This window comes from Dromiciops gliroides, chromosome 1 (genome assembly GCF_019393635.1).
Source record: "Dromiciops gliroides isolate mDroGli1 chromosome 1, mDroGli1.pri, whole genome shotgun sequence".
NCBI lineage: Eukaryota > Metazoa > Chordata > Mammalia > Microbiotheria > Microbiotheriidae > Dromiciops > Dromiciops gliroides.
The window spans coordinates 503,302,537-503,323,486 of record NC_057861.1 but is presented as its reverse complement, the minus strand read 5'-3'; the positions used below and the strand labels follow the sequence as shown (position 1 = coordinate 503,323,486).

The 20,950-nt window shown below is 40.9% G+C and overlaps 1 protein-coding gene across 1 annotated transcript in view; it reads left to right on the top strand.

Annotated features, from left to right (window-relative positions):
• PEMT (phosphatidylethanolamine N-methyltransferase) overlaps window positions 1-19,280 on the top strand; it is an 89,523-nt gene extending 70,243 nt beyond the window's left edge. The window contains exons 4-5 of the mRNA XM_043981980.1: window positions 11,998-12,072; window positions 18,926-19,280. Coding sequence (XP_043837915.1) covers window positions 11,998-12,072; window positions 18,926-18,983 — 133 coding nt within the window. The 3' untranslated portion in view covers window positions 18,984-19,280. The remainder of the gene's footprint in view (window positions 1-11,997; window positions 12,073-18,925) is intronic.
• Window positions 19,281-20,950: the final 1,670 nt, after the last annotated feature.

Genomic DNA, 20,950 nt, shown 5'->3' with positions numbered 1-20,950 from the left:
GTGAAGAGAGGCTATGACTTGTCTGAAGTCAAGTCAGCTTCCTCCTCTGTAATATGAGGAGAATAACAACAATAGTACCTACCTGCAAATGGCATTGTGTGTGTGTGTGTGTGTGTGTGTGTGTGTGTGTGTGTGTGTAGTGCTATGTAAATATCAGTTCTTACTGTGCTTACAGAAAAATCATCATCTTTAATCAATGGAATCCAGGCAGAAATGACCCTGGGACAAGTCACTATCCTGCTATTTACTTCTCTTATATTAAATGTTCTATGGACAGTCGCAAAGGTGGATTAAAAAGCTGCTTTATTATTTTTTTTAATTTGACTTAAAGTATTAGTGTGAAAGTTTATCTTCAATAGACTTGGTATAACTCAAGGAGGACAGGGACAGTGTGTGCTTCATGCAGATCCCACATGACTTTGATTTCTTCAGCTAGGGCTCAGTAGTGTGAGGTTTTTGTTTCTTCCCCCACCCCAAGTTTAGAGATTGAGTAGTTGGTGCCATGATGTCTCTCATGGCTGTGTCCAGGCCATGACAGGTAGCACCTCAGCCTGTGATGGTAGATTGTTTTCCCCCGTGCTTGAATTCTCCTATTGCTAAAGCTAACATTTCTAGTACAATATTAAGTAATAGAGGTGATAATGGACATCTCTGTTTCACCCCTGATCTTATTGGGAATGCCTCTAACTTATCCCCATTACATATAATGTTTGCTGATGGTTTTAGGTACATACTGCTTATTATTTTAAGGAAAGCACCACCTATTCCTATGCTCTCTAGTGGTTGTTTTTGCGGGGCAATGAGGGTTAAGTGACTTGCCCAGGGTCACACAGCTAGTAAGTGTTAAGTGTCTGAGGCTGGATTTGAACTCAGGTCCTCCTGACTCCAGGGCCAGTGCTTTATCCACTGCGCCACCTAGCTGCCCCCTAGTGTTTTTAATAGGAATGAGTGTTGTATTTTGTCAAATGCTTTCTCTGTATGTATTGAGATAATCATCTGATTTTGGTTAGTTTTGTTATTGATGTGGTTAATTATGTTGATAATTTTCCTAATGTTGAACCAGCCTTGCATTCCTGGTATAAATCCCACCTGGTCATAGTGTATTATCCTGGTGATCCCTTGCTGTAATCTCCTTGCTAATATTTTATTTAAAATTTTTGCATCAATATTCATTAGGGAAACTGGTCTGTAATTTTCTTTCTCTGTTTTGGCTCTGCCTGGTTTAGGTATCAACACCATATTTGTGTCATAAAAGGAATTTGGTAGAACTCCTTCACCTATTTTTCCAAATAATTTGTATAGTATTAGAATTAATTGTTCTTTAAATGTTCAGTAGAATTCACTTGTAAGCCTATCTGGCCCTGGAGATTTTTTCTTAGAGAGTTCATTGATGGCTTGCTCAACTTCTTTTTCTAAAATGGTCCTATTTAATGATTTTATTTCCTCTTCAGTCAACCTGGGCAATTTCTATTTTTGTAAATATTTATCCATTTCATTTAGATTGTCAAATTTATTGACATACAGTTGGGCAAAATAGCTCCTAATTATTGCTTTAATTTCCACTTCACTGGTGGTGAATTCACCCCTTTCATTTTTGATACTGGTAATTTGGTTTTCTTCTTCTTTTTTTAATCAAATTAACTAAAGGTTTATCTGTTTTATTGGTTTTTTCATAAAACCAGCTCTTAGTCTTATTGTTTAATTCTATAGTTTTCTTGCTTTTGATTTTATTAATTTCTCCTTTGATTTTCAGGCTTTCTAATTTAGTATTTAATTGGAGATTTTTAATTTGTTCTTTTTCTAGCTTTTTTACTTGCATGCCCAATTCATTGATCTCCTCTTTCTCTTTTTTATTCATGTAAGCATTTAGAGATATAAAATTTCCCCTAAGCACTACTTTGGCTGTATCCCATAGGTTTCAGTATATTGTATCCTATAGATTTTGGTATGTCCCAGTGCTTGAATTCTCAAGGATATTTGGATGTCTGTACGTGGAGTATGAGGGTCTGTCATTTGTCAGCCCCTGACCAGTCATTTTAGGCACCAAGTTATGCCCAGTTCGCTAGCCAATTGGTGCTAAATTTTCATAGGTAGCCATGAGTGAGCGGTCATTCATTTCCTTGCATAATCTATGTTGTTGTTTTTGTTAATAGAGCCAGTGCCACAACCCTAATAATGATAGCATTCTCATCCTTCCAACAACTTATCATATAGGTGTGTGTACTTTGTGTGCCATGAAATCAAAACATCCGAACTAGCTATGGAATGGAGGCAGAAACCTAGAAATAAGCAAGGACAGAAATCTACCAGATAATAAGAGCACCGACCTCCTGGAGTTGTGAGGCTCAGATGAGTGAATGTGTACAATGCTTTGCCAACCTTAAAGTATACTATAAACACTAGATATGAGTACATGTTTGTTTGGTGTGTCTTATCAAGGAATGATCATCTACTATGTTCACTAACAGGGGCCCTTTTCCCCTCTTATCTTCTCATCCTCTTTCTGGTTGTTTATTATCTCCAGTTGTTCCTTCGGGTTCCTGCTTGATACTTTGGGGACAGGAATGGGCTGGGGTAGAGATTAGGTGTTTCTAGGGGCAGCGAGTAGGCTTGGAGATTATCCCACACACACTTTGTCCCCAGGAGCCCTTGTCTGACTCCTGCCTGTGGCAGCCTAGTGCCTCTCTTCTCAGATATTTGCTAATCCCAGCTTCTGCTGGACTGATTTAGACAGAAGTGCCCTGGGGACAGGGAGGAGAGGTGAGATGCAAGGGAAAGTTTCTTGGTGTTCCCTAGTTAGAGCCACCTGAAAAACGATGCATTCTCCCAGCCAGAGGAAAACATCGAGTTTTTAACCTTGAATCTCTGAACATGTTTTGAAAAAAAACATTTTGATAACTTTTATCTTACTATAATAAGTTTCCTCTGTAATCTTATGTGTTTTGGGTTTTTTTACATGACGATCTAAGAAGGCATCCATGAACTTCACCACACTGCTAGAGATCTATGATAACAAACAGCATTTAAGAGCTCCTGACACAGAGGGGTCTTTGGCAATATATAAGCACATATCCTGTCCCCTGTGGCCTGTGTGGCATCCTTCAGGAGCCAGTGTTCAACAAGTCATGGCACTGGGGCTCCTGGCCACTCACTACAGTCCAACCATACTGACCTGCCTAGTGCTCCTCAAACACCGTCCTCCCATCTCTAGGTCTTTGTACTGACCATCTCCCAGGCCAGGATGCTTTCCATCCTTACCTTGGGCTCTTGGAATCCCTGATTCCTTTCAAGACTCAGCCCAAGATCCATCTTCTGCAAAAGGCCTTTCTTTCCCACTCCTCTTAGCTGCTAAGGCCACTTGGGTTACCTTGTACCGTGTGTGTGTGTGTGTGTGTGTGTGTGTGTGTGTGTGTGTGTGTGTGTGTGTGTGTGTGAGTATGAGAGAGAGAGAGGCCAGTACAGAAACATAAAAAGGGGTATGTATATATATTTAAAAAGCATGTGTTTTTTTATACATATATATATATTTGTATTATATGTATAAAGGTAGGTGAATTAGATATGTATACATACACACATCCATATGTATGTGGGGAGGTATACCTACCTTTTTATGTTTGGAATTTTTCTTTGTTTCCCTAGTTCTTAGCCCAGTACCTGACATACACTAAGCACTTTTAATAAATGCTTATTGATTGATTGTGGAAATAATACTCCCTTTCAGGATTGTTGTGAGGATCAGAGGAGATAATTAATGCAGAAGTGCTTTGAAAAGTTCCAAGCTCTACAGAAGGAGAAGGGACAGGCTTTGGCCTCAAAGAACTTTCCACTTAGACAGGATGACGATACTAACACACAATAAGGATTAAATAACAGCACAAAACAATTATCTGAGAACTACCACAGGGCAGAGTTTATGAGAAACAGCCCTTATCTCTGTTCTCGTGAACCTTACAGTCTGGTTATTCCCTTTCACACCCCACTAGAATCTAGAGAGTACCTCCTACCAACTTTGTTACCAGCTCTTTATCTCATAGATGTTGGAGCTCAGAAGATGTGGGCCAACCCTAGTTGTCATCGTCTTCTTCTTCGTGAGGCAATTGGGGTTAAGTGACTTGCCCAAGGTCACACAGCTAGTTAAGTGTCAAGTGTCTGAGGCCAGATTTGAACTCAGGTCCTCCTGAATCCAGGGCCAGTGCTCTATCCACTGCACCACCTAGCTGCCTCCAACCCTAGTCTTCTTATCCTTCTCTGCCTAGAGGCAGCTAGGATAGCAATGGATAAAGCACTCGATTTGGAGTCAGGAAGGTATGAGTTCAAATGTGGCCTTAGATACTTATTAGCTGTAAGATCTTGGACAGGTCACTTGTCTACAATTTACCTCAGCTTCCTCATCTGTAAAAATAAAGACAATTATAACACATACCTCACAGGGTTGTTGTGAGGATAAAATGAGATATTTGTAAAGCACTTTGTAAGCCTTAAAAAGCTCTCTCTATATAGAGCTATAATCATAATAGTAATTATTCTTATTATCCATGATGATTAATTATCAGCCTGAGTGGTCATTTTTAGTAGAGAGTTCTAGGAATCTCTCCTGTTCTTTTCTGAATTTTTATCAGTTATTTGGAAGAAGTTACAGATGGGACATGTATCAAATTTGTAGATAACATGAAAGTGAAAGGAAGAGGTATCAAAGTGAACCACAGAGACAGGTTCCAAAAAGATTTCAACAGATTAGAATGCTGGGTCAAGACTAATGTAACTCATATAATATAACTAGTGAAAGCCAAGCCTTTGACATAAGGGGCCTCACTCACAGTTATTCCACAAGTAGAACATTACATATGGATCTCTTCAATGTGTTAATTAGTCAAATCAACTGAATTTTCTTTCTTTTCTTTTTCTTAAATGTTTAAAATATTATAAAAGAGAACTCTTGGGGGCAGCTAGGTGGCACAGTGGATTAAGCACCGGCCTTGGATTCAGGAAGACCCGAGTTCAAATCTGGCCTCAGACACTTGACACTTACTAGCTGTGTGACCCTGGGCAAGTCACTTAACCCTTATTGCCCTGCAAAAAAATAAGAAAATTTAAAGAATAAATAAATAAATAAAAGAGAACTCTCTGTAAGGAGAGAGATACAGGGGAAGATCTGGACAACATAAAAACAAAAAATGAGTAAGATTATGATTTGTTTTTTTAAAGTAGGTATATCGCCCCAACATATGAGAGATCCCTTGAAGAGCATTACCATGGGGGAGGAGAGTAGCTATATGCCTGCAATGTGAACTAGACACCTAGTGATAGATTTAGTCTGGGGAAAATTGAGTGCATTGGGAGACCACCTTTTCTGAGAAAGTGCTGTACCTCTGTGAGTGGCATCCTGGTCCAGGAGCAGGGATGTGTAAGCTCCTAAGGGGAGGCTGGTACCCAGAATGGGGGTGGAAGGTGGGAAGGGGAATGACATTGCTCCAGAGATGAAATGCCATGACCTTTAGGAAGGAAATTGGTCATGTCATGGATGAGGGTAAGGCTGAGCCATACAATTTAGGACACAGAGTAATTTTTACTATGTGACAATTTCTGTCTAACATTGCTTCCCTAATGCATTGATACTCCTTTAACTGTAAGGCACAGTAGAAAACCAGCAAGCCAAGTCATCAAGCATTAATTAAGTGCCTATTGTGTGTTAAAAACTCTGCTAAACACTAGGGATACCAAGAAAGGCAAAAAAATAAAATGAATTCCCTGCTTCCAAGGAACTTAAAGTCTAAGAAAGAAAGAAGAGGGAAATGGATGATGAGGTAAGATCTATTAAGGCAATAATATAGAAATTAGTTAGAAGAGGGAAATCAGGGCAGCTAGGTGGTGCAATGGATAGAGCACCAGCCCTGGAGTCAGGAGGACCTGAATTCAAATTCTGCTTCAGACACTTGACACTTACTAGCTGTGTACCCTGGGCAAGTCACTTAACCCCAATTGCCTCACCCAAAAAAAAAAAAAAGAGGGGACTCAAATTCAGTAACTCAAAAGCTTTAACCCCATAAACAAAATAAGAGAGAACAAAGAAAGGTATAACATGTTAATAAAAGAAAAATCGGAATAAACTGGGAGAGCACCAAAATTTAAAAAAAAGAAAAAACAAAGGAAAAATTCTTTTTAAAATGTAGAGTAAAAGAAAATTAAGACATGTAAAGGAGACAGGATGGGAGATTTTTAACTAACTGTTTAAGAGGTAAAAAAGAAGAAACAATATAGGGAAGGAGATAAATAACTAAGCAAATAAAAAAAATCAATCATAAAAACAAGATACAAAAACTAGGGAAAGGGTAGTCAAATGGGGATGGAGGAGGAGAAAGAACCTGCAGAGGATAAGCAGATAGTAAGGCACAGAGAGTAAATTAAGTGTTAAAAAAAAAAAGACACTAAATATATCCTTTACAGACCATAACACAATAAAAACAGTAATTAATACAGGGAGCACAAATAAAAGACAAGAGTTAAATGAAGACTTAATAACAACATTCTTTTCCCCCGATGGATTAAAAGTAAATGCTTTTATTATAATTTCTCAGCAACTAGTCATTCTATAAAGTATGAATCCTTATAGTAAGGGAATGCCTTGAAGGGACATATCTTACCTTGGAATAAAAGAATAAAAGTAATAATTTTACATTTGTTGTTGTTCAGTCATGTCTGACTCTTCATGATCCCCTTTGATGTATTTTTGGCAGAGATACTGGAGTGGTTTGCCATTTCCTTCTCCAGCTCATTTTACAGATGAAATAAAGCAGACAGGGTTAAGTGACTTGTCCGGGGTCACACAGCTAGTAACTGTCTGAGGCCAGACCAGACCTCAGGGCTTCCAACTCCAGGACCAGCACTATCCACTGCACCACCTAGTTGCCCACTAGTACCTTATAGCTCCTAAGGCACTTTTACCCTAGAAGGCTTTATAACATCTTGAATAATGAGTGGGTAAAAGAACAATATAAACATATAAACAATAACATTATAAAATACAATGAGACAATGTATCAAAATTCCTGAGATAAAGAAAATGGGCTTCAGAGGAAAAATTATATCCCTGAGAACACTGAGTAACAAACTAGAACAAGGCAGGTTTGTTGAATTGAATACACAGTTTAAAAATTAGAAAACCAACCCCAAAATGCACAAAATAAGAGAAATCTTGAAAATCAAAGCAAATTGTAAATGCCCTTTTTTTTTTAGGGAGACAAATCAGAAAACACAAGACTGATAAAAACTGAAAGCTGATTCTTTGAAAAGATTAAGCAACATCCATAAAATGTCAGCCAACCTGACGTATGAGAGAGGAAAATCAATTTTGCAAAATAAAAAATGAACAAAGTAAAATCACAACAAACAGAAATAAAAATCATTATCAAAATATACATAGTTTGATAGAGCAGTTGAGCAACAATTAACAAGCCTTTATTAGGCATGGAATATATGCTTGGCTCTGTGCTAAACTCTGGGGATAAAGAGAAAGCAAAAAACAATCCCTATCACAGTTCACAGTCTCACAATAGGAGAGAAAATATGCAAACCAAGTGTGGGAGAACAAGCTATACAGAGGATAAATTGGAGGAGGAGAAAGAACCTGCAGAGGATAAGCAGATAGTAAGGCACAGAGAGTAAATTAAGTGCCTCAGAAGGAAGGTACTTAGTTAGCATTAAGGGGTGTGGGGGGGACAAGGAAAGGCTTCTTGCAGAAGGTGAAGCCAGAGAATCCAAGAGACAGAGGGGAGGAGAGAGAGCATTCCAGGCATGGGGAGAGAGGAAATGTCTGTAGTTCAAGGCAGCCAGTGTCCCTGGATCAAAGAGGACATGGGGTGGTTAGCTGGGGTGGGGGGTTATGGTATAAGAAGATTAGAAGGGAGACACTTTATGAAGAGCCTTTTCTAATTGATCCTAGAGGTGATAGGGAGCCCCTGGAATTTATTGGGTAGGGAGGCTGACGCTGTTATGCTTACACCTTTAGAAAAATTACTCTGACAGCTGAGTGGAGAAACTTAGATCCAGGAGACTGACTAGCAGGCTATTACAATCATCTAGGCATGAGATGATAAGAGTCTATTCTAGGGCGTGGCAGTTCAGAGGAGATAAGGAGCCATTTTATGAGAGAGACTGAAGTGTCAACGAGACTCATCAACAAATTGGATAGAGTGGGCTGAGGGCAAGTGAGGAGTCAAGGAGATACATCTCCTGAGTTGCAAGTCCTGGATGACTGAGGCCAGGGTGGTATCTTCAATAGCAATAGGGATTTTTCTATAAAAATATAGAATGCCCGGGGGGCAACTAGGTGGTGGAGTAGATAAAGCACCAACCCTGGATTCAGGAGGACCAGAGTTCAAATCCAGACTCAAACACTTGACCCTGGGCAAGTCACTTAACCCTCATTGTCATCCCCCCACACTATATATACATATATATAATATGAATATGAGAGAGAGAATGTCCAAATTAATACTAAGTAGACAGATCTTTTTATTTTTTTTTATTTTTTTATTTTTTTTTTAGTGAGGCAATTGGGGTTAAGTGACTTGCCCAGGGTCACACAGCTAGTAAGTGTTAAGTGTCTGAGGCTGGCGGTGCTCTATCTACTGTGCCACCTAGCTGCCCCTAAGTAGACAGATCTTAAAATAATCCAATTTAAGAAAAACAAATTGAACTAGTTTTATAAAGGAACTACCAAAGGCAGCGAGGAACACTGGTTCAGATGAATTTACAAGAAAATTTTATCAACCTTTTAAAGAACAATGGATGATTATGCTGTGCAAATTATTCTCCCAAAATGAGAAAGAAAACACTATCAATTTTTTGCAAAACAAACATCCAGGAAAACAATGACTATACCAGCATAAGCAGAAAGAATGACAACAGTAAAACAATAGAAATGGAATGCTCTGAAATGATAGTAACCAAGCTTGGCCTCAATGAGAAGCTACTTTTCTCCATTTTTTTTAAAGTGGGTTTGTAACACTGCATGTAATGTCAGAGGTGTGTGTATGTGTGTGTGTGTGTGTATGTGTGCGTGTGTGTGTGTGTGTGTGTGTGTTTAATTTTATTGCACTTTTTTCCCCTCTGTTAGACATGAACAGCTCTCAGAGAGGCTGTCTACATGTTGTTTTTCTGCAATAGAAAGTAAATTCCTTGAGGGTAGCAACCACTTCATTTTTTTCTTTGTATTCCTTTCAATTAGCATAGTGTCTAGTACATTAGTAAGATTAGTAGGATCGATGAATGAATGAATTATGATTAAATTTTCTGAGGTCAAGAACCATGTCATTTTCTTCTCTCATATTCCCTATGATAGCACAAGGTTGGGCACACAATGAGGTCAATGAATAAATGAAAGAATAAAAATATTTTAGTAAATAGGTACAAGATATACAGTAGAAGATAAGTATCTTATTTTCTTTTTGACTCACTCCTGTCATGCCTGAACTTCAGACATTGGGTACCAGAGAACTCTCAGGTACACAGGTGTTACTTGTGGTAGACTGAGGGAATATACTGGGACTAAATCAAGTGCAATGATCACCACCAATAAACATTTATAGATCACTTACTGTATGCAAAGTTCTGTGCTTTATAAATGCAAAAACATCAAAAATGTCAGTCACAGTCCCTGCCTTCAAAGAACTTAAGATCTATTTAGAAAACTATTCCATAGAGCAATTTGGAACTATGCCCAAAGGGCTATAAAGCTGTGCATACCCTTCGACCCAGCAATATCACTACTTGGTCTTTTTCCCAAAGAGATCATAAAAAAAGGGAAAAGGACCCGCATGTACAAAAATATTTATAGCTGCTCTTTTTGTGGTGGCAAGGAATTGGAAATTGAGGGGATGCCCATCAATTGGGGAATGGCTGAACAAGTTGAATGTAATGGAATACTATTGTGCTGTAAGAAACAATGAGCAGGCAGATTTCAGAGAAACCTGGAAGGACTTACATGAACTGATGCTGAGTGGAACCAGGAGAACATTGTACACAGTATCAACAACATTGTGTGTTGATCAACTGTGATTGACTTGACTCTTCTCAACAATACAATGGTCCATGATAGTTCCAAAGGACTCATGATGGAAAATGCTCTCCAAATCCAGAAAAAAAGAACTATGGAATCTAGATGCAGACTGAACCATACTATGTCTATTTTTTTCTGTTTTTCTTTTTTGAGGTTTTTCCTTTTTGCTCTGATTCTTCTTACATAGCATGACTAATGCAGAACTATGTTTAATGTGATTGTACATATATAACCTATATTGGATTGCTTCCTGTCTTGGGGGAGGGGGAAGGGAGGGGGAAAAATTTGAAACTAGAAATCTTATAAAAACAAATGTTGAAAACTATCTCTATGTGAAACTGGAAAATAATAAAATATTTTTATGGAGAAAAAAAAAGAAAAGAAAACTACTCCACATTTCTGGCTCTATGTACTAATCTGAACTGGCCTTATTTAGTGTAGGAGATTGGGCAAGTTCATGGTGGTCCAGTCATCCATAGCCTAAGCAGTTTGGCAAGGGAGGATAACAACAACAACAACAATAATAATACCACCTCACATTTTTATTATGTTCAGATTTAGTGTTTTTTTCCTCTCAACCTGCAGCCTATCTGCCTCTCAGTGACCAGTAGCCAAAAGTTGTCAGTGATTTACCTAGAGAAGAGATGAACCTCTCAGCCTCTGAGTCTGAGGTCCCCCCTGCCCCCATCCTTGTTATGAATGTGAGAAAGCCGTCTTGGAGGCAATCCAGGTACAGTGGAAATATCACTGGCTGTACTGAGGACTTGGGATCGAACCCCTGATGCTTATTAGTGCATGACTCTGGACAAATCACTTAACCTCTCTGGGCTTCAGTTTCCTCATCTGTAAAAAGAGGGTTGGGGGGCAGCTAGGTGGCGCAGTGGATAGAGCACCGGCCCTGGAGTCAGGAGTACCTGGGTTCAAATCCGGCCTCAGACACTTAATACTTACTAGCTGTGTGACCCTGGGCAAGTCACTTAACCCCAACTGCCTCACTAAAAAACAAACAAACAAACAAACAAACAAAAAAAGAGGGTTGGACTAGATGGGCAAGGTCCAAGGTCCTGTCCAGCACCAAAACCTATCATATGATCTGCTACCTCTCAGATCTCCTCCAGTGTCACAGAATACATATGAACTCTATGGATATGAATCAAGTGTGAGGAGGTAGCATTGGGAAGGGAGCATTGAATTTGGAATCAAAAGACCCTGCTTTTAATCCAGCTCTACCCCTTACTTAACGTGGCTGAATGACTTCCCTCTGAGCTGTTTCTTCTTTTACAATCCTTGAGTTCCCTTCCAGCTCTCAAAGCCAGTGATTTTAGGGTGTAATAAGACTGCCTCAGAGTGAAGAAAGCCACAAAAGTTATTTTTCTTTCATTTTTTAAGGTAAATGTCTATGGTGAAATCAAAATAATAAAAACAAGGTAGCTTGCTTCCTAAAAAGAGGAGGGTGGGGAGGAGCCTCCTTTACCCTAAATTCACATGCTTTAAAAATGACATATAGAAATCATGGACCATCAGAATTATGAGGAACCTTAGGTGGTCTTAAAGACCATCTCATCTGATTCTTTCATTTTATACGTGTGGAAACTGAGGCCTAGAGCAGTGTGATCCATTCAAAGTGGTTTTTTGTTTGTTTTTTAGTGAGGCAATTGGGGTTAAGTGACTTGCCTAGGGTCACATAGCTGGTAAGTGTCAAATGTCTGAGGCCAGATTTGAACTCAGGTTCTCCTGACTCCAGGGCCAGTGCTCTATCCACTGCGCTCCTAGGCTGCCCCCCCCCCCCCCCCATTCAAAGTTATGTAGCTACTTAGAGTCAGAGGCAGGTCTAGAATTTTATGCCAGTATTTACTCAAGCATTCTCTCTCCTCTCCTCCCCTTCTCTTCCTCCCCCTGTCCCTTCCCTCTTCCTCTCCCCCATCTCTCTTTTCCAGGAATGCCAGCCCTACAGGCCTCCTGCTGACAGTCATTGTGGCTCTCACCTACACAGTCGCCATTGTGTATGAAGAGTAAGTAGCTTTGAAACATGGAATCTTAGTGTGAAAAAACATAGATCACATAACATGGTCTGGGATGCTGGCCTAAGGAGGAGGGGAGAAGGAGGGAGACAAGACAGAACACTGGCCCACTTTTAGTTCCTGACTCAGAGAGGAATGAGTGGTTCTTCCTCTAAGGAGGACAGTTGGGGAACTTACTCATGGCCCAGGGAACAAGCCTGACCTTTGGGGTGCCCTCAATAGATTCATTAACTGCAGTCAGTATCACTGATAACTGCATTTTTACTGGTGGTGAAGAAGGGGATTTAGTATCTGCCTGGGGCAGGACACAGCTGTCTACATATCTGGCTTCTCTCCTGCCTTTGGGTGAAGGCTTTGTTATTTAGGTGTCATCTCAGGAGTGAACTCTCCCTGCCTTTCTCTACCTCCCTTAACCCCCCTACATCTCTTTCTCCCATCATTCTACCAGCAAACTACTCAATCCAATCTTCCTATGTGCAGGGCACATTGCTTTACTTCCAGTCAATGGGAAACTTTAGGCAATGAGAACCATGAGAATATGGACAGTTTACAAGTCAGATAATCACAGATACACAGAATAGACTCTAAATCCAACATGGAAGGGAGTTCTTACCAGTCCTGGGACTCTCCTCTGATTTCCCTTAGTCCATGACCCTATCCCAGCAGAGAAGAAGGCAAAGAGAAATGGTTTGTACTGACCAGTCCCACTGACACCTCCAGACCTTGGAACCTCATGGAAGAAGGACACCCTTATCCCAGAGTCCATATCAAAAGAGTTGGTCCCTTTGCAAAAATGTCATTAGAAACTGGGACCTAGCGGGGGCGGCTAGGTGGCACAGTGGATAAAGCACCGGCCCTGGATTCAGGAGTACCTAAGTTCAAATCTGGCCTCAGACACTTGACACTTACTCGCTGTGTGACCCTGGGCAAGTCACTTAATCCCCATTGCCCCATTAAAAAAAAAAAAGAAAAGAAACTGGGACCTAGGATCAGGTGGGCAAAAAAATCCTGGAAAGATGTCCATTTTGGCAAACTAAATAGTATGAGACCCAAAATGCAGCAAACTCAGCAATGACAAGAAAACGACCCCAAATCCCTGAAGACTGTAACTCTTATGGTTTTCATCACTTTTACCCCCACTCTTCCCAACTCCCTTCTGTCCCACCCCCCAGCATTGGAGCTTAGGCCAAACCCTCTGACTGTGACAATTTGCCCTGTGGCTGTGACAATTTTAGGCAGAATCTTTCAGTTCTTTTGGCAATCTACTAGGGATCCCCATAGCCAAAGTGGGTATCGGTCCCCTTGTTCACTGACTTCCCTTCATTCCCCCATTACTGTCAATATACTGGCCTGGGACAGCCATATGACCTGAATGACTAAACAGTTTTATCCACCAGACTTTGGGAGTTAACCCTTTAGCAGAGCATTTCCTTCTGCCAGGATGAGTTAAAGGCCATGAATCAGAAGAGCTCAATGAATGGTTCAAAGAGAAGGAAAAGGGGGCACAACTGAGGAGCCTGGGGGACAAGAGAGTGGAGGAAGGGAGACACCACCAATGTGGCACTGATTAGAATTAATTAATATGGGATGGGAAGAAACAGGAGGCCAGATGAGGGAGGGAGAGAGGTGAAGAGACCCAAGTCCAAGGTTTCTTAGAACACTTCTCTACCTTCTATTCTTGGAGACTCTCTTCTGATCTTTTTTTTTTTTTAAAGTGAGGCAATTGGGGTTAAGTGACTTGCCCAGGGTCACACAGCTAGTAAGTGTTAAGTGTCTGAGGCCAGATTTGAACTCAGGTCCTCCTGAATCCAGGGCCAGTGCTCTATCCATTGTGCCACCTAGCTGCCCCCTCTTCTGATCCTTTTACAACCAGCCCAGAAAGTCAACTGCAGAGAGAATGGTAGCACAGTAAAGGCTTAGAGCAAGCCTTCCTACATTGTATAGCAGTGTCCCGCCTGCTCAGCCTCTTCCAACGTTGCTAGTCTGAAAGAACAGGCAGCGAGGGCCAGTGCCAGACCTGGGGATGGACAAAGATTGGCAAAAAGCAACTTTTTAGCCAGGACAAAGTAGCAAAATAGACAGACTGATGAAGAATGACAAAAGTTGGTTGAAAAGGGGGCGGGGGAAGCTTTCAGGAGAAAAAACCCAGTCTGCAAAGGAAAGTGAAGATGCCACCCCAAACTCTGCAAGGCCTCAGTAACAACAACGGCACAATTCAAGGATGGCTGGAAAGAGCAATCAGAATTAAGCAAAAAGAGCAGAGAAATAAGGAATTCGAACCCTAAAGGAAAAAAATTAGCAAGTCTAATCCAAGAGTAATTATCTGTAGAGTGTCTGGCAGAATTGGAATGCAAAAATGCAGAGGCAGAAGGAGACCTAGTGGAATCAATTTTTTAAAGAAGATTTAAAGAATATATGAGTGCCTCTAGAAAACTAAGATAATATTAAACTGGAAAAACAGCACCCTTTCCCCATTATTTGACAGAATTAGAGAAATGTTACTTGTAGCAATAAGACAAGTTGAAGGTATAGATAACTCCCAAAGAGAACATAAAACTGTTTTCAAAAGTGTGATAATATGCCTGTAAAAAAAAAAACTATCATCCCAAGACCGCCCTAAATTGGATGATTAATTAATATAGCAAGGTAGCAAAGACAAAATAAATACATAAAAAACAGCGGCTTTCTCTACAGTACTAAAAAAAAGAAAGAAAGAAGAAAAAATGAAATTTTAAAAGAGAAAATTCCATTCAAAATAACTACAAAATATATATAAAATATATAGGAGTTAACTTAGAGACACTGAAAAATTATATAAATACAACAGCAAAGCAAAGTACTTGACACAAATAGAGACTTAAATAATTAGATAATTGGAAAGATATTCACCACTTACAGTTGGGCCATGCCAATATAATAAATATAACAGGGGGCAGCTAGGTAGCACAGTAGATAAAGCACCAGCCTTCAGGAGGAACTGAGTTCAAATCTGGCCTCAGACACTTGACACTTACTAGCCATGTGACTCTGGGCAAGTCACTTAACCCCAATTGCCTCACCAATAATAATAATTATTATTATTATAATTATGACAATACTACTTTAATTTACAGGCTTAGCGCTATACCAATTGGATTACTGTGGGAATGCTTTTTTTAGAACTAGACAAATTAAGTCAAAAAGCATTTATTTAACACCTTCTACGTCCCAACCACTGTGCTAAGCATGGGGGATATAAAGAAAGACAAACACAGTCTCTGCTCTCAAGAAGCTCCAAAGTCTAATGGGGGAGACAACATGCAGACAACTTGTATATAGCTGAGAGAGTTGAGGAAGGAGGTGTTATGGAAAGTTTGAGGATGGATGAAAAGGTAAAATAATAATTTACTGAGAAGAACAAAAGGCCTAGAATCTCAAGGGAGATAATTAGAAAAAAGTATGAACGAAGAGGGCATAGTTATTACTAGACTTGAAATTAAATTATAAAGCAGTAATCATCAAAACTAGTTGGGTTAGAAAAAAAACAAAAGTAGATCAGTGAACTAGATTATTTAATTAAGCAAGAGTCATAGCAATGGGGAGAGAGTAGCCCAATATTTGATAAACCGAGGAAGATAAGTTATTGGGGGAAGGGGCTCTCTATTTTTATGAGAACTGCTGAGAAACTGGAAACAATTTGGCAGAAATTAGGTTTACATGAACACCTTACAGATAAGTATTAAAACAAACGGCCTGCAGCCCCATCAAAGCCACACTCCCAATGGCACTGGAACCAAATTAAAATGCAATTGGAGGGGCAGCTAGGTGGTGCAGTGGATAAAGCACTGGCCCTGATTCAGGAGGACCTGAGTTCAAATCTGGCATCAGGACACTTGACACTTACTAGCTGTGTGACCCTGGGCAAGTCACTTAACCCTCATTGCCTTGCCCCAAAAAAGGGGATAAAATGTAAAAATGCAATGGGAAATATTGAACAGAATAACATAAAATTACAGTAAAACATAGGTATTATTCATGTGTGATTTTCTAAATCAATATGCAGCCCTCAGGAATCTGTCGATATGGCTAAGTAGCCCCCATTTTCTATTTGGGTTTGGCATCACTGCCTTATACCATTGTGATACAGTAAGCTAAAAGGGATTATGTTAGCTAAATAGAAAATGGTCTATGGCCATACCAGCCTGAATGTACCAGATCTTGGCTGAGCAGAAGCTAAGTAGGATTGGGTCTGGTTAGTACTTGGATAAGAAACCACCTGCATCAGATATCCTAAAGTCTGATGCAAAATATACATGGACAGTCATTCCATAAACAGTTTTCAAAAGAATTGCCAATTATAAATGACAACATGAAAACATGCTCCCAAGTGACTAATAGGTAATAGAAATGCAGATTAAAAGAACCTCTGTAGCTAACGACCAGTTGACAAAAATGACAGTGGTCACTGTTGAAGAGATGAGACAATAGGAAGAAAGTAAAATTCTCCACTGTAGGTGGAATGAGCCAATTACTTATTCTGGACTTGAATTTGGAATTCTGCAAGAAAAATAAGGGGCAGCTAGGTGGCGCAGTGGATAGGGCACTGGCCCTGGAGTCAGGAGGACCTGAGTTCAAATCCAGCCTCAGCCACTTGACACTTACTAGCTGTGTGACCCTGGGCAAGTCACTTAACTCTGATTGCCCTGCAAAAACAAACAAAAAATCAACGTGAAAAAAATTGTTGTTTTTTTACATGTAACTTAGGGAAAATTCTAAATAAAAAAAATTAATTTTAAAAAAGTAAAAAAAAGGAAAAAGATTTCTAAATAAAAACAAATAAGCCAAATAATGAGAATATTCACAGTGACTACAACATTGTAAATAAAAATGATCACTAAAAGGAAGTCAAACCATGCATAATTGAAAAACCAACAATGATCTCAAGGAACAAATAATGAAATATACTTTCTTACTACAGAGAGGTGGGGGACTACTAGGACTGAATACTGTATACTTGTTGGCTGTTGTCACTATATCTGATATGTAGTTCCAAAAAGCTATAGCATGCACAATGGCCACACCCTGGTAAAATCATATCAGCAGGTCTCAAATCTGTTGGTTAATGTGTGTGTGTATGTGGCAAGGGGGGTTGGGGAGGGTCTATCCAGGCATGTGAACGCTTTTCCCTACAAAATGGAGAGATGAGAACAGTTTGTTCCAGTGGCCATGAAGGCAGCTAAAAGCAAACACCATGGAGTCCCTTAGAGCTTGGGTCAGACATCCAAGATGCCAAGGTCATCCACCTCATCCTGGTGTCTTGAACTTTGTTCTGCTTCTGACTTCAGTGACTCCTGGAAGAGAGTGGGGCTGATGACTTTGCTCAGCTCTTCCTCACTTAAATCCAATTCATGCATCTGTCAAGATATCACTTATGATATCATTGATCTTCTTTAAAAACGGAGGATGAGGGGCAGCTAGGTAATGCAGTGGATAGAGCACTGGTCCTGGATTCAGGAGGACCTGAGTTCAAATCCGGCCTCAGACACTTAACACTTACTAGCTGTGTGACCCTGGGCAAGTCACTTAACCCCAATTGCCTCACTAAAAAAAAAAAAATGGAGGATGAATCAGATATTTTTACTTAATTGTTTTTCCTTGTCACAAAGGAAGTTTCAAAATGGAGACAAGCATGAAATGACTATGACATAGAAGCAAATATTAAAACGTATTAAAAATACTATTGAAGCCTAAGTATAAACCCTGCATCAGATCCTGAGGGAGATTTAGAGATGTATAAGACAGTGTTCCTGTCTTAAAGAACTTAGCTTTTTATAAGGGAACCAAGACATGGACACAAGTAACTAATAAAGTTACTAAAATGTGCTAATGCCACATTAAGTAGCACATATGCAGTAAGTACTTAAAGGTCTGCAAAGACTTCTGACCTGGAAAGAACTTCAGTTCTTAGCTCATGGCGTCCGGCCTCCTCATTTCACAGATGAGAAAACTGGGCAAGTGATTTTTCTAAGTCAGATAAGTAGCAGAGTCAGCACTCCAAATCCAGCAGACTCTCCTTCCTCAATGCATGCCTGGGGAAGCCTCCCCACAGGACGTGGGATCTGAGTTGGACCTTGGAAGGAGAGATGGGATTTCAGTAAATAGAGATGCAGGGTGAGGATATTCCAGGGAAAGAGAACATCCTGAGCAAGTCAGGACACGCAGAGTGTCTGCAGGTGAGGTGAATAATGTGAAATGTGGCCACAAAGGTAGATTTCGGGGACCTTATCCGGGAGGGTCATTCTAAAGAATTTGGGCATAATCCCGCAGGCTGTGGGGGATCATTCAAAAAAAATTTGTTATTATGTTCCCCCTTTACCAGTGTTTTGTATCATCCCCCAAATTGGTGGCAAAGAAAAGGATTAGAAAGGGCAGATAAGGCTTCCAGGAAACTGGGATCTCCTCGGCCGAATGACTGCATCAGACCCCTATGCCCAAATAGAGGACGAGTAAGAAAACAAGTGGACAAATACAAAGTGGAGTGTTTGGATCCTGAGGCAAGCAAGCCCTTGGCCTGTGAGATCCTCCGTTCCATGAGGAAACAGTCTGCAACTCCTGGTTCCTGAGACTGGAGGGCTCTGGCTTAGTTAGGCCATCTGGATAAGAAGGCTTTGTTGCCTACTGCACTACTAGTATCTGGGTGATCTGAGAGCAATTGTTCCCCAAACCTTGGTGCTGGGAAGAGAGAGAAGAGAAGATCTTGAAAAACAATTGGCTGATAATTTTTTTCTCATCTCTGCCCTCTCTTCTCCAAACCTTCCTTCCCTCTTCCTCCATTCCCCTCCCCGCCCCGCCAAAATCTATACAGGCCTTTCACTGAGGAGATCTACCGGCAAAAAGCGCTGAAGTCAAAGAAGAATAAATAAATGCCAGCAGGATTTGTGTTGGAGAATGGGTAAAGGAGGGATTCTGACTGACTGCATTGCTGGAAGCCAAGCTCTGGCCCCTACTTCATGTGTTGGATAATTTCAAGCAAAATGTTTGGTGACCACCTGGGTACTCAGCTCCAGTCCCTCCCCACCCCCCAGGGGCTGGGGGTGATCACATAAGGTGCCTTATGAAACTGCTGCCTGGGAGGTGGGGAGGATTCACCACTGGGTACATGCCCTCACTACTCCCCCCCCCCCAACTTCCCAACTCAATAATAAATAGCCTAATTCATATCTACGTCTCCATTCATCTTTCCATCCGTTAATAAAGTAAGAGTGGGGATTCTTGGTGTCTTGAATAACCAGCAGGCACAGGGTAAAACCCTGCTGAGTAATATATGTCTTGGGGAAAGGTAGGCCAGGAGAGGCAAGACTGTGTTGCTAGGGGAAACCCCTACACACACACACACACACACACACACACAGAATCAGGGGTGTTTCTAGAACTACTACCTTACTACCTCCACTAAACCAAAGCTCTCAAGCCACTGGAAGACTGGCTGCATTGTGGGTGGGACAGATTTGGATACATCTTGCACTGCATGAAAATCCTGGATACCCTCTGGCCAAATGATGAGTCCCCCCACAGACAAGTCAGGCCTAGAATGGTTTGAGGATCTATAGGCAATGATTGGCTGAGTCTGGTTCCACTAGACAGGAGACCGAGGTGAGATGCCTCTGCTACCAGGGCTAGGTGAGGCAGTGCAGGAAAGTGGTGAAGAGCTCCCCTGACATTTTACACCCCCACCCCCCAGCACAGAGAATGGAAGCCTTTAGGAATTGTTCCATGAGCGGATAATTCTGTGCCAGGATCTAGCTGACAATAACAAAGGTGATAGGTGAAGTCTTCCAGCCTAATGTTTGGGCCAAAGCCAAAGACGAGTACAGAACTTCCAGGGTGTAGAGGAAACCACTGTCTCTCAAACCCAACCTGGGGTCCTCCTGTCCTTTACCCTTCCCAAACCTTCGATGTTTGCCCCCTTCTGTCACTTGACAGAAGGCTTTAGTCAACACCTAATGACTTGGGTTGAGTCTTATCTCACTGAATGAGGCTTTTTGTTGGTTTCCACCATCATTTGCACCCACCTCCCCACTCTCTGGTCCTTATCAAATAGTGTATATTTATCAAACAAGCTCTGTTAATCAATAGATATTGATTAAATGCCCACTAAGTGCTGGGGATACAAATACAAAAAAAAAAAAACCTTGCCCCCAAGGAGCATACAATCTAATGGGGACAAACAACACACAAAAGGAAGCTAAAAAGCAATGAATGGAGGGGGCAGCTAGGTGGCACAGTAGATAAAGCACCGGCCCTGGACTCAGGAGGACCTGAGTTCAGATCCAGCCTCAGACCCTTGACACTTACTAGCTGTGTGACCCTGGGAAAAAGAAAAAGCAATGAATGGGGGGAGGGAGGTACCCATTGAGGGGGTCACCTTGGTAAAGAAGTCAGAAGAACTCCTGGTTTGGGGACAGATGACATTCCACCTTTTGCCAAAGATGAAAGAGCAAAATCTGATGCTCCCAGGCCATTCATGCACCCATTTTGCCCATTATTTTCAGACCTCAGGATGGGCATCCACCTTGAAATAACCCCTCCCCGCCCCTTATTTGTGTCAATTAAAGGAAAAAGCTTCTGAGAGCTGTTCAACAATAGGAAAAGCAGTTTCTAGAGGGAGAGAAGACCATGTCCACTTTGAAAGTATGGCAGCAGGGGCTAAGTATAGGTGATCGACTGCCAGGGAAACCATAAAGGGGGTCCCTGCACTAGGTGAGAGATTGAATTAGGGTCTGAATAATTTTTTTAAACCTAAGATTCTCTATGGTCAGTCACAGCGCTGAACAGTGAAATATACTACAGGCTGAACTCTTCTAGATTACATTAGGGTGATGTAGGGTGG